At 31.2% G+C, this 13986-nt stretch overlaps 2 protein-coding genes and 1 non-coding gene across 3 annotated transcripts; 1 reads left to right on the plus strand and 2 right to left on the minus strand.

Annotated features, from left to right (window-relative positions):
- Positions 1 to 1220: 1220 nt before the first annotated feature.
- Positions 1221 to 1327, minus strand: LOC113851654. The gene has a single exon (XR_003502226.1). It is a non-coding gene; the product is annotated as a small nucleolar RNA R71 (small nucleolar RNA).
- A 3385-nt stretch (positions 1328 to 4712) lies between these two features.
- On the plus strand, positions 4713 to 5924 carry LOC113849580. Its single transcript, XM_027479582.1, has 4 exons — positions 4713 to 4923; positions 5128 to 5489; positions 5574 to 5697; positions 5794 to 5924. Exons 1-4 carry the CDS (start codon positions 4713 to 4715, stop codon positions 5922 to 5924), a joined length of 828 nt encoding a protein of 275 aa, XP_027335383.1.
- A 6454-nt stretch (positions 5925 to 12378) lies between these two features.
- LOC113849581 (cyclin-U2-1-like) lies at positions 12379 to 13677 on the minus strand (the record flags this gene model as incomplete). The annotated part of the gene is made up of 2 exons (XM_027479583.1): positions 12379 to 12838; positions 13166 to 13677. Coding segments are annotated over 2 exons (753 nt in total), but the record flags the coding sequence as incomplete, so codon positions are not given.
- Positions 13678 to 13986: the final 309 nt, after the last annotated feature.

Here is a 13986-nt window from a genome sequence, read left to right on the forward strand (position 1 = left end):
TTTCCTTTAATGTTTGGTTTTATTCTATTAGAATGTATTGTGTATGTTAAGATTTGATCACCCTTAGCATCCCATAGTTAGTTGCATTATAGGCGATCATACCATGTGTAATTAACGAAACTATAGGATAAAACGAGATAAAGGGCTAGGTTAATCACACTTAATTACTTTCTTTCAGCCGTTATTGAGTTAACAAACTCATAGGATCTTCATGCTTTCTCGACCAATTACCTTGCATGATCATTGGAGGCATTTGCTCAGGGAAAAGAATATTGACATTGCATGATCATTGGGGGTGTTTGCTCAGGGAAAAAATATTGACATTGCATAACCATTGGGTGTTAATAGAACTAATTATGAGTGGTTGGCAAATATTTGAATACCAATATCAGGAGTAAATTAATTAGAATATAAAGAAGTGTAGTAGGTGAACCCATAAGTACTAGGCTCATCTCATCTTATTTCTCTCATACATTCTATTACTGTATTTTTAATTTATTGTAAAATTAAGCTCTAATTTTGATCCGTTACAATCCCGTTACGTTTAAACAATCAAATTAAATTATTCTTGGTACTTGAAAATAATATTTGTTAGACGATAACTTGAGAACTCTTAATTCGAAAACCCTTTATTACTTTTTGATAAGTATACTTGCCTACGAACAAGTTTTCTGCGCCGTTGTCGGGGATTAGTTTTGAATATCAAAGAAAATCGAGTTTTTGGTTAGTTTAAACATTTTTTTTTATGCTCACTCGTTCTAAACCTATTGCAGAACTCGCTTTTGATCCAGAAATTGAGAAAACCGCACGTAGGCTAAGGAATAAGTGTAGAGAAAGAAAAAGATGGCAAAAGAACGACCAATCTTATAGTACATGACACCCATTGCTGAGGTTGATGCCAGAAGCATTGTAGCACCTAACATAGAGGCCAATAATTTTGAATTAAAGTTGGCCTTGATAAATCTAGTCCAGAACTCCACACTATTTTCGGGGCGACCTGATGAAGACCCTCACTTTCATCTGAAAAAGTTTCTCCGACTCACGGATACCATCAAATACAATGGTGTCACTAAAGATGATATAAGGCTTCGCCTCTTTTCATTCTCTATCACGGAAAAGGTGAACGCATGGTTCTCCACACTTCTATCTAATTCAATTACAACGTGGAATGGCCTGACACAACAATTCTTAGCCAAATATTTTCCACCATCATTTCGACGAAGCTGATGACAAAGATCTCCAATTTTCAACAATATGAGTCTGAATCTCTGTTTGAGACGTGGGAGTGCTTTGAAGAACTTCTAAGGAGATGCCCACATCATGGTTTCCCTATGTGGAAGCAAATGCATATTTTCTATGTTGGACTCTAATCTTCTAATAGAGCTACAGTTGATGCAGCTGCTGAAGGATCCTTCCTATGCAAAGGGCCAACTGCAACCCATACATTGATAGAAAAGATAGCATCTTGTAATTTTTAATGGCACACAGACCATCACAGAAGCAAAAAGAAGGAAGTTGCTCCAATCTACCAAGCAAAAAGTAGTGACTCAATAACAAATAAGTTGGAAACTCTGTCAAAGCAAATAGAATTCTTACTAAGGGCACAAGATCCATCAGCAAAACATCCAGAAACTAAGGAGGCCAACTTCTTGGGCAACAATTACAATTCTGGATGGCGTAGCAAACCCATGAACTCATGGGAGAATAGCCAAGGAGGTCAAAATTCAAATGTTTATCGCCCTCCCCATATGTAATTTCAAGGGTAAGGATAGAAAGAAGAGAGCCCTCAAACTTTTAATTGGAGCAGAGAATTTCAAAGTTTGAGTTCCAGATGGAACAACAAAGTCTTTAGATAAAGCAACAAGCCCAAACAATGGACAAGAAGTTTTCAGAAATAAGCTCTGATACATCCGAGATAAAATCACAACTAGGACAACTTACAAATTTGTTGACTCAAAGAGCGCTAGGGACGTTGCCCTGCCAGCCTGAGCCTAACGCCCAAAGAACATGACAAGGCAATTACATTGAAAAACAGGAAGACGTTGCCTGAAAATGTGCCAAAGTCACAGAATATCGTTGTATGCACGCCCGTGCTCCCTTATATGCACGGCCAAGCTGACACCACAGAAACAAAACAAGAAAAGAAAGAAACACCATCAACAGTGCCCAGGCCTCAAGAACTTTGAATCCCTTTTCCGCAAAGGTTGACAAGCAATCAGAAGGACCCACAGTTCAACAAATTCCTTGACATTTTGAAGAAGTTGCACATCAACATGCCCTTTGTGGAGGCCATCTCTTAAATGTCCAAATATGTTAAGTTCCTTAAGGAAATATTAAGCAATAAAAGGAGGTTAGAGGAATTTGAAATGTAAGGCTTAATGAAGAATGTTTCACAATCCTTTTGAAAAAGCTACCCCTAAAACTTAAAGACCTAAGGAGTTTTACTATTACTTGTACTACAAGTAGCTCTCATTTTGATAAAGCCCTATGTGATTTAAGGGCTCTCATTTTGATCTAATGTCTCTCTCTGTTTTTAAAAGGTTGGGTATGCAAGAACCCAAACCTACCTCTATTTCTTTGCAGTTAGCAGATAGATCCATCACTTACCCAAGGGGTATAGTAGAAGACGTCTTGGTAAAGGTAGACAAATTCATCTTCCCTGCAGATTTTATTGTACTAGACATGGATAAGGATAATGAGATTCCCATTATTTTGGGGAGACTATCCTTAGCCATTGGGAAGACCATTATAGACGTCCAGCAAGGGAAGCTCACATTGAGGCTAAATGATGAAGAGGTTATTTTTAAAGTTTTTTATTCTCTTAAACACTCTTCTAGTTTTGATTCTTATAATTTTATTTCTATAAATGATCTTTTTTCCTCTTTAGACTCTGTATAATTAATTGATAGGTTGAGAGATGATACTCTAGAGAAAATTCTCACGCTTGAAAAAGATGCTCTAATAGAAATAGAGGAAGTAATAGATGAAATCTTGGCTTTGGAGATCGAGAATCGAAGTCGATGGTTGGCGCCTAGGCATTTTGAAAGCTTGGGAGCACAAGATATTCAAATTCCTAAACCATCCATTGAAGAACCCCCTAATTAGAGCTCAAACCCATTCCCTTTAATCTTAAATATACTTTTCTATCTCCTCCCTCTTCTCTTCCTGTAATAATTTCTTCTAAATTGACAGATATTATGGAGAAGAAATTGATGAGAGTCTTGAGGGAGAATAAGGAGGCCTTTGAGTGGAGCATTCATGACATCAAGGGTCTTAGCCCTTCCATTTGCACCCATCGGATGCACTTGGAGGAGGAATTCAAATCCAAGGTTCAACCTCAAAGGAGACTTAACCCCAGTCCGAAGGAAGTAGTAAAAAAGAAGGTAATTAAGTTATTAGATGCTGGTATTATTTTTCCTATTTCTGATAACCCTTGGGTGAGCCTTGTACAGGTTGTACCAAAGAAAGGAGAAAAGTAACTGGGTGGCGAATGTGCATAGACTATAGGAAGCTCAATAAGGCCACCCGAAAAGACCACTTCCCCCTTCCTTTTATTGATTAGATGTTAGAAAAATTAGCAGGGTGTGAATTTTATTATTGTTTGGATGGTTATTCGGGTTATATGCAAATACCTGTCGCATTAGAAGACCAAGAGAAGACTACTTTTACATGCCCTTATAGTACTTTTGCATATAAATGGATACCATTTGGTTTGTGTAATGCCCCGATGACATTTCAGAGATGCATGATGGCCTTATTTTCTGATTTATTAGAAAATTGTATTGAGATTTTTATGGATGATTTTTTTGTTTACGGCAACACTTTTAATAATTATTTGCATAGCCTTGATTTGGTTTTACAAAGATGTAAAAAGGCTAATTTAGTTTTAAATTGGGAAAAATGTCAGTTTATGGTTGATGGATGCATTATTTTGGGGCATAAAGTTTCTAGTAAAGGTATAGAGGTAGACCCTGCTAAGGTAGAAGTTATTGCTAAACTTCTCCCTCCCACATGTGTTAAATTTGTTAGGAGTTTCTTAGGGCATGAAAGGTTTTATAAGAGGTTTATTAAAGATTTTTCAAAAATAGCAAACCCTCTTTCTGATTTGTTGGCTAAGGGTATACTGTTTAAATTTGATGATGCTTGTTTATATGCTTTTAATACCCTTAAGAGTAAGTTGATTGATGCCCCTGTGGTTATTTCTCCTGATTGGTCTTTACCCTTTAAGCTTATGTGTGATGCTTGTGATACAGCTGTTGGAGCAATTCTAGGCCAGAGGAAGGACAAGATTTTTCAAACCATTTATTATGCAAGTAGAACTTTGGATCGAGCACAGCAAAACTATACCACTACTGAGAAGGAGATGCTAGCTGTGATATTTGCATTTGATAAATTTTGCCCTTATTTGATTATGTCTAAAGTCATTGTTTATACTGACCATTCTGCTCTTAGATATTTGATGGCTGAATAGGATGCTAAGCCAAGGATTATTCGATGGATTCTTTTGTTGCAAGAGTTTGATGTAGAGATCTGAGAGAAAAAGGGGAGTGAGAACTATATTGCTGATTACTTATCTAGATTAGACCCCTTAGTGAGGGAGAACACCAAGGTAGAAATTAAATAGACATTCCCTGATGAGAGGATTTTTGCTATTTCTGGGGTACCTTGGTATGCAGATTTCGTAAATTTCTTGGCTGGTAAAATCTTTCCTCATGGACTCATCCTCACAAAAAAGAAAATTTTTATCTGATGTTAAATACTATTTGTGGGAAGAGGCTTATTTGTTTAAAGTTTATGGGGATAATTTGATTAGGAGATGTGTTCCTGAAAGTGAATTTATCATAGTTCTTGAGCATTGTCACTCTAAAGAGGTGGGAGGCTACTTTGGCCCCACCAAAACTGCTCATAAGATTTTGCAAAGCGGTTGTTATTGGCCTACACTTTTTAAATATGCATATGATTTTGTTAAATCATGTGATAAATGTCAAAGGAGTGGTAATATTTCTAGAAGGCATGATATGCCCCTCAACAATATTTTAGTTTGTGAAATATTTTATGTTTGGAGTATTGATTTTATGAAACCTTTTCCTAAGTCTTTTAATAATGAATACATATTGGTTGTTGTAGATTATGTCTCTAGGTGGGTGGAAGCAGTTGCTTTACCAACTAATGATGCTAGGGTGGTTACTAAATTTCTTAAGAAAATTTTTTTTTATCGGTTTGGAACTCCTAGGGCAATTATCAGTGATGGGGGTACTCATTTTTGTAATAAACTTTTTGATAATCTCTACAGTGTTACCCACAAGGTTGCTACTCCCTACCACCCCCAAACCAGTGGACAAGTTGAGGTATCTAATAGGGAGTTGAACAAGGTTTTAGAGCGCACAGTTAATAGTTCCAAAAAAGATTGGTCTATAAAATTAGATGATGCGCTTTGGGCTTATCGTACTGCTTTTAAAACTCCTATTAGCATGTCCCCTTATCGTTTGGTTTTTGGAAAAGCTTGTCACTTACCTGTTGAATTAGAACACAAGGCCTATTAGGCCTTGAAGTTCCTTAATTTTGATTTGCAGCTTGCAGGTGAGAAAAGATTGTTGGAGCTTAATGAACTAGATAAGATGCGCCTTACAGCATATGAGAATGTCAAGCTGTACAAGGAGCACACTAAGAAGTGGCATGACAAGCATATCTTACATCGTGAGTTCCATGAAGGAGAAAAAGTGTTGATCTACAACTCACGACTATGATTATTCCCTAGAAAACTAAAGTCTAGGTAGACTGGCCCTTATACAGTACTCAAGGTCCTTCCTTACAAGGTCTTAGAAGTATCTAAAGCTGGGGGAGAGATGTTTCAAGTCAATGGTCAGAGGGCCAAGATATACACGGATGGAGTGACCTCCACCCAACAGGCTATGTTCTTATAATAGCCCAACAAGACGTCAGGCTCATGACGTAAAACAAGCGCTTACAGGAGGCAACCTATGTTTTATTCTTCACTTTTATTTATTTTGTGTTCTTGTTTTTCAGAACAGGGTGGCTTTTCTACACAATTTATCTCACATTCAGGGAGTTTCTTTCTCTTTATTTCTCTTGTTCTCTTCATCTTTATTTTTTTTCCCTCTAAACATTAAGGACAATGTTTTGCTTTAAGTATGAGGGGGGTTCCATTATTGCTTGTCTAATTACTTGCTCTCAATTAATTTTGTGCCCTTATTTTGAGTAAATTTTAAAAATTTTGTCCCAAAGAACCCAATTTTATTTTTCAAATAATAAGAACATGATTGAGTAATTTCTATTGAGTTTTGGAGTCATTAAAAAATTAAAAAAGTATAATTAATTGAGATCTCTAGCTTTTTGCTCTACATTAAACTTCAATCTACATATGTGAGTTTTGAGCCTTAAAAGAGATTTTTATCCTAAACCTTTCCTCATTGCCTTGTGTGATTGTTCTCTTAAGATTTATGCTCTACAACTTGACTTATAACCGATTTGAGGCTACTCCTTTTGATTGCATGTTTTAAATATGATTAAGGCATATTAGGATTATTTTTTCTTGACCTTTAACATGTTTGAGAAAGATATACAACTAGTTGCCCACTTTGAGCTTTATTGATTTTTCTTGATCCTTTATATTAAAATTATAAAAAAAAATTGATTGACCTTGAATTTGTAAATGGAGCAATTAGGTTGTTGAATTGTTAGAAAAATTCTTCTCTATATCTTTATGTTGAAAAAACAAAAGAAAGAAAGAAAAAGTGTGTGTAAGTTGAAAAAGAAAAAAAATAGTAAAAAGAAAAAAAAAAGGGTTATATTTAAATGAAAGAAAAAAGGAGTAAAGAAAGTAATAATATAAAAAGCATTACTCTAAGAGCTTTATTTATAAACCTAAGGCATATTTATCATTGTTTTAATTAAGTTAACCTTTTGTGTATTCTTTTCCTTCATTTATCTCACCTTAATTATTAGAACCCTTTGGCCACATTATAACCTGTAAAAGACCTCATGATTTTTAATTGCATTCAATTGACTTAGTGGAGAGTTGGTTTATCATCAAGCTTATGGTAGTATATTTCTTCCTAGAGGAACTGAGAGTTCTCTATTTTTGTCCTTGTACACTAAAAGAGAGAGAGAAGAATAGAGTATCACTGTTTGATGATCGAGCAAAAAGATAGAGGATATAAAATTTTAAATGTCTTTTGATTACCTGAACTCAATGATATTACTCCTGCGTTCTTTATATCTCTGTTATTTTAGGTTTCTTATTTTGATGATATGTTTCAAATTGTTCCTTTATTCTTTAGCCAGGACTTTTGCTTAAGGGCAAGCAAATCTCAAGTATGAGGGAGTTGATAAGTTCATATTTTGACATATTTTATGACTTATATTTATACACTTAAAATTTATTTTATATATATTTACACTAATTATGTTATTAATTATTGCAGTTTAGTTGGAAGTTGTTATTAGTGCATTATGGAGATATTCAGGAGAAAAATTAGATACTTTTAGTCCTTGCTATGCTATGTGAATCTAAGTTTGAATTTTGAATTTAAAATTTAAACTTAGATAAAGATTTGGAGTAGTTTTCAGTTAAGATTCTGATTGTGGATAAAACTAATTTAGAAAGATAGAGCTCAACCAATTGGAAACTCAAGGCACAGTCTATATAAAGAGGTCTTATGCTCTACACTTGACACTTTCACTTCTCTACACACCTTCTTCCCCTTCTTAGTTCTACCCAAATTCATTTTTGAGAGTCATTGAAGACCATTGGCAAGGACGACAAGCTTTCCTTTAAAGTCCAAGCAAGTGATTGAGCGCCCCTTCGGAGAACGAGAACTCTCTTTGTCTTCTACCTTTTTGGGTTTCTTTTGTTTGAGTTTTTCTTTGTGGTTATGAGTTTATTGTAGGCGATCATACCACGTGTAATTAACGAAACTATAGGATAAAATGAGATAAGGGGCTAGGTTAATCATACTTAATTTCTTTCTTTTAGCTGTTATTGAATAAACAAACTTATAAGATCTTCATGTTTTCTCGACTAATTATCTTGCATAATCATTGGGGGTGTTTACTCAGGGAAAAGGATATTGACATATTGCATAATCATTGAGTGTTAATAGAACTAATTATGAGTGGTTGGCAAATATTTGAATACCAATATCAGGATTAAATTAATTAGAATATAAAGAAGTGTAGTAGGTGAACCCATAAGTTTTAAGCTCATCTCATCTGATTTCTCTCATACATTCTATTACTGTTCTTTTAATTTATTGTTAAATTTAAGCTCTTTTTTTATCCATTACAATCCCTTACGTTTAAACAATCAAATTAAGTTATTCTTAGTACTTGAAAATAATTTTTGTAGGACGATAACTTGGGAACTCTTAATTCAAAAATTTTTTATTACTTTTTGATAGGTACACTTGCCTACGAACAATAGACAGTGAATTATAAATAATGTATGTGTGAATATGTTGTAATGTGAATTTAGTGTAAAAATACATTTGTTGCCTTTATATTATAACTTATGATTTTATGATATAATGCTTGAAAAATGATAGAATAGATGTTCATCCTTACTAATAATTTCAGAAAAACAGGATGACGGAGCCTCGAGGAAGGATTAGACTAGTAAATAGTTCTATACATTTTAGGTTAAATTATATATTTAATGAATACCAGAGAGTAAATTATTTTAAATTTGCTCTACTTGTAGAAGATGAACCTAAGGCTTTTGTTATGATAGAGATAGATTTCTTTTGTAGTATTTCTTTTGACTTCCCTAGGAGTAGAATACACCAGACTCTCTGTGTATATATGTACAAAGGTAGCTTAGGACCTCAACAGCTCTCATGTATCTATTCACCTATCATGACCATGACCATCTCGGAAGACCGTCTATATGAATATTTCACTGGTACAGAGGTCAGACCAGATTCGGGAGATTGTTATTTGAGTTCAGATGATGATCTTGATTTAGAGGATTTGGTTGAGATAGAGAGTTGGCACGGAGTGGATGAGTAGAACCAATCTTCAGTAGTTTGTTTCGAAGAAAGACTGCTTTGGGACTTGTATATTTTTATGGATTGTAAATATTATAGCTATATATATATATATATATATATATATATATATATATATATATTGTTGTAAGTCTCATTCATTTTGATAAACAGTTTGTAACATTTAAAGTTGAAATATGTACTGTATATACAGGTTTCTTATGAAGACTTCTAAGTTGTATTTGTGATATTTATTTACTCTTTTCAATATGCATTAGTGTTATTATATTAATATTGTATAAAAAAATTATTTTCATTTATATATAGAACATAAAAAAAATTTTAGTAATTTGCTATAATGAATTCATAGAATTATGGAAAAGGTGTATTATTTTAATGGATTAAAAATAATATATATATATATATATATATATATATATATTACAGAATTTTGATATAAGGATGTTACACTTGTCTTATTTGTTATATTTATATACTTGCTAATACTTTCTAGAGCATTTATTTTATTTATTTAAATAATTTGTTTCTCTCACTTGAGAATTGAACTATCAAACTTTTGTCTTCAAACGAAGAGACTTACAGCTATATCATTTGTAATATTTGACTTTAGTATGTGATTTATCTTTTATATATTATATGCTTGAAGTATTTTTATTGTGCCTATTTATAATATATTTTTAGTGCACATATATTATAAAATAATTTTAGTTTAATCTTATTAACTTCTTTAATTGTATACAAATATTTAGTTTATACAAGTTTAAAAATTGTAGACTAAATTTAATCTTACTAACTTATTTCATTTTGACTTAAATATATTTAATTATATGCTTTTCCATCTATTTACAAAATTGAAAGAATGATCATGTCAATTGGTAATAAATCTCTGAGTATGACATTCAAAGAGTAAGATTTAAGATTGAAGAGAGACAATCCACTGACGTAAAAGGGTAGTCATAAATGATAATAAGTGAACTATAATATTAGCTAAACAATTTTAATGACGTGAGAAATTTCACGCAATTTGATTTTCATACTTAAATGTTATAAGTACTTTTGTTGTAATAAGTATAAATTTTTGGTAATATGTTCACCTCATTTATTTAGTGTAGCATGTTATTAGTGCATAATAGTTTGAGTCATTGTTTATTTGAATACAAATAATATTCTTAAAAATAAATCAAGAGAAAGCATACAGTAGGAGTCAACCAAAGTATAATTATATTAAAAATAAAATAGATTAAGTTGAGTTACAATCACGATAAAGATATAAATTATGCAAACAAATTAGTGACAAATAATGTCAATGCACTCTACAAAGCTAACATAAGACAAGTTTTAAATAATTTAAATTAGTATTATATAACTTATTTTGTTAAATTTTAAATATTTTATTATGTATTATTCAACAACACTATTATATGAATTAGTAAAATAAACAAAATAGTAGTTACGGAGGAACAATAGGAACCATAATGTATTATTATTCATATACGAGCAAACACATAACAACAGTGAAACAAAATGTGAATAAATACAAAACAATTTAAAGTAAAGTTGATAAATACTTAAAATATAATTCAATAAATATAAGTCATTGATTATATAAAAAGTGAATAACAATAAATACACAAATAATAAATATCTAAGTTACTATAAAATGTCTATCATATGTCATGAGGAGTTCTTGCTTTTTATTGTAATACATAACTACTCTTTTTAATAGGAGTATAGATTTAAATTTTAAATTTAAGTGTTTTGCCATTGGAGTGTACATATACGACACATATCAATTATCAGGCACAAAATGTGTATCACATACGTAATATGTATATTTTTTCTTTTGTAAGTATCACCTCTCACAAGTGCAATACTTACTGCTTAAATAGCAAAAACTATTATAGTTAAGAAAATAATTTAAGAAAAATCTTATTTTAGTATATAATTTTTAAAAAAAAATAACTTTTAATTTGAAAAGTTGTTATTTGTTTTTTCAGAATTTTACTTTATATGATATAATATAGAGAATTGGTTATTAAAAAGTAAATACAGTATTAAAAAGTAAATACAGTAGTGAATTCTTTAGCTAAATGTAGCCTAATCATCTACAAACACTTTAGGACTTGAAATTCCTTTTTTTCCCTTAATTTTTTAGTATATTTACTTCAAATTTATTTTTATTATAATTTATTTATTCTTTCTTTGCAATGCATTTATAAAATAAAAGAAGAGAAGCAAATAAAATTGCAATATAGGATTATTGAAACGATAGAGAAATTTAAAAGAAATGTTACAAAAAATACTATATATAGAAAATAACTTAAGATTTTAAATGTGTGTTTAAATATTATACTTTTATTAAAAATTATTATATCAAATATTATTTATACATTTAATTTTGTGATATTTTATAATTTAAATAAAAAATATTATATATAAAATTTATTATAAAAAATTATTTGTCATAAAGATAATAATTATCTTGACATTATAATAATCTTGTAATGATATTTTAAATACCTGCTAAACATCTCTATAATTCAAGTTACTATTATTTTAATAAATTATGAGATGTCTCTCAAAAGACCTCAAAGAAGGAAAAAATAAATCGCCACACATTAACATAATAATGATTTATTTGTCACTATTTAGTAAATTTTTTAATTTCTAAAAGTAAAGTAATAATATAAAATTTCAGGTATGAATCAACTTATTTATTTTATCTTATCTAATTTAGACATAAAAATATCTATTAATATCTCAAAATTATTCTTACTAAGTATGTCGTTTATGTTTTTACACTTAAACTAATGATGTTATGTATAATAAACTATAAATTGCTGAAAATTATTTTTTAGCATATCTAATATATACTTAATGTTGTGCACTTTTTTTTAAAAATATATTATCATAAATTTATATTTATAATTATAATATGTAAAGAAAAATGTGCAGTGTATGACCATTATATATTATTATATTTTATAAAGAAATTATTCAAATTTAAATTTGTCAAAAATATTTTATATTAATAATAAATTATTTTTAACATGTTTATTTTGTCTCTCTATATAAAGTTACATAACTTATGAATTCATCACTATTCAGAATAATATTAATGATAAATTAAAAACTGATCACATATATTATTTTTTAATAACAAATTTTATATTCATTATTAACATATATATATATATATATATATATATATATATATATATTTCATAATAATTTTTATTGTGTATCTTAAAAGTATAATATAATCAAATGTGGAGACAAGAAGCATAATCAAAATAAAAAGTTCAGGGGTCAAAACAAGCGCACCCAGTCAGAAGAGAAGTAAAATACCCAAAAAATAAAACCTTAGAATAAAATTCACTGTTTACATGTGAAGAAACCAATTTGTACATTGCTCAAGGTTTGGGTTCCCTTCTTTGATCTCCTAAATCTCAATATCGCCACAAACACTTAGATTTATACCGATCTGTACACAAACTCCCTTTCTTTATTTGCAGGCCAAAGGAAAACCTACCACACCAAAGCAAAACTCCCTAATATTCAGACTACAACATTACACGAGTAATGTATAAGTATGCCTTGCTTTGATTTCTTCTGCACACCTTATGGTCCTCTCAATATGGTATCCTCCTCCAATGCTCACTTCCCTCTCTAAATGGCAGCAATAACTCTCAAAAACACTCACATTTACATGCAATTTGAAACCCATCAAGAAAAGAAATTCCAGCTCCAACTTGTTCAGATCATTAGTTGTCAACCCACCAACTCTTCCAAAGTAGGAATTTCTATAGTTTCTGTAAAATGCACAAAAAGGAAACATCATTATTAGCACATCATACCCTGAATTTCAATCCAAGCTAATTAGATAGTTGAGCAATTGACTCCTTATCAGACATGAACAACACGGACCAAAATCTTGGTGGCCTTAAGAAAATTGTCCCTTTCCTCAGTTGTTAGCAAGTAATGTCAACGATTGAGATTGACATAAACAAACTAATTTAATATTTTCTCTCTTTCCACAATTTAACAACCCCCCCTTTTTAATTACAGACAAGTACAAGTTATAAAATGTATAACATACAAGATGATCATAATAAAAAATAAAGGAAAGGAAAACTCACATGTCTTCAACATACTTGGAAGCCACCATGATGGTTGTAATGAGAAGCCTATGAACATTTCTGGCATTGATTCTGAACCCAGGATTGTTCTGGCAGAACCTGTCAATATAGACATAGGCAACAACGTAGACCGATGGTCCTGCACGAGTGTACCTGAAAATTCTCTCTAGATAGGATTGGATTGTCATGTCTGGGATCTCTCTGCAATCAAAGATGTTGGTGCTAATGGCCTTCGACAAAGACCAAGAACCATTCTTGACAATCCTCTCAGTTCTGGCCATGCTCCTCTCAATCAGTGAAGCCAGAACATTTATGACTAATGGGGTGCTAGAATCTTCTTGGTAGGAATAGGAATACAAATCAGAACGAAGCTTTCTTGGGGAAATTGTCAGAGAAGAAGCCATGAATAAAAGGGAAAGTAGGTTCTTTTTTAAAGCCTTGTGGGTGAAGGTTTTGAAAGGGATTGGTCTAAAGGGGGGTTTGTTGTCAAGCACCAAGTGATGGTGGGGTTTTGTTTGTGTCCAAAAGAAAGTTTTTTAAGTAGCCTTTATATATTGTATTTTTCTAACATTTTGTAAAATTATAAGCGATAAAAAGTTAAGTAATATAAATGAAACTTGTAGTTAATGGTATTATACATTAAATTATATTAAAAACATTAAAAGAATATTTATATGTAATGAGCGAATGATAGAGTCGGTAACACAGAGTCGGCAATGGAACGAGTAAGGAAGTAGAAGGGATAAATAAAAAAAGAGAAAATGAATTTTGGTCATTGGGAAGGTGAGTGGAAGCTTCAATTGAATTGAAATGAAACCCAC

This window comes from Abrus precatorius, unplaced genomic scaffold, assembly GCF_003935025.1.
Source record: "Abrus precatorius isolate BTA unplaced genomic scaffold, Abrus_2018 Scaffold9, whole genome shotgun sequence".
NCBI classification, from domain to species: domain Eukaryota; kingdom Viridiplantae; phylum Streptophyta; class Magnoliopsida; order Fabales; family Fabaceae; genus Abrus; species Abrus precatorius.

Bases quoted from the DNA above. Each gene is read 5' to 3' on its own strand.
- LOC113849580 (XM_027479582.1), top strand. From the start codon at position 4,713: ATGGACTCATCCTCACAAAAAAGAAAATTTTTATCTGATGTTAAATAC. The intron at 4,924-5,127 runs GTTGTTATTGGC...TGGTTGTTGTAG, and splicing joins TCATAAGATTTTGCAAAGCG to ATTATGTCTCTAGGTGGGTG. The intron at 5,698-5,793 runs GTGAGTTCCATG...GCCCTTATACAG, and splicing joins TGACAAGCATATCTTACATC to TACTCAAGGTCCTTCCTTAC.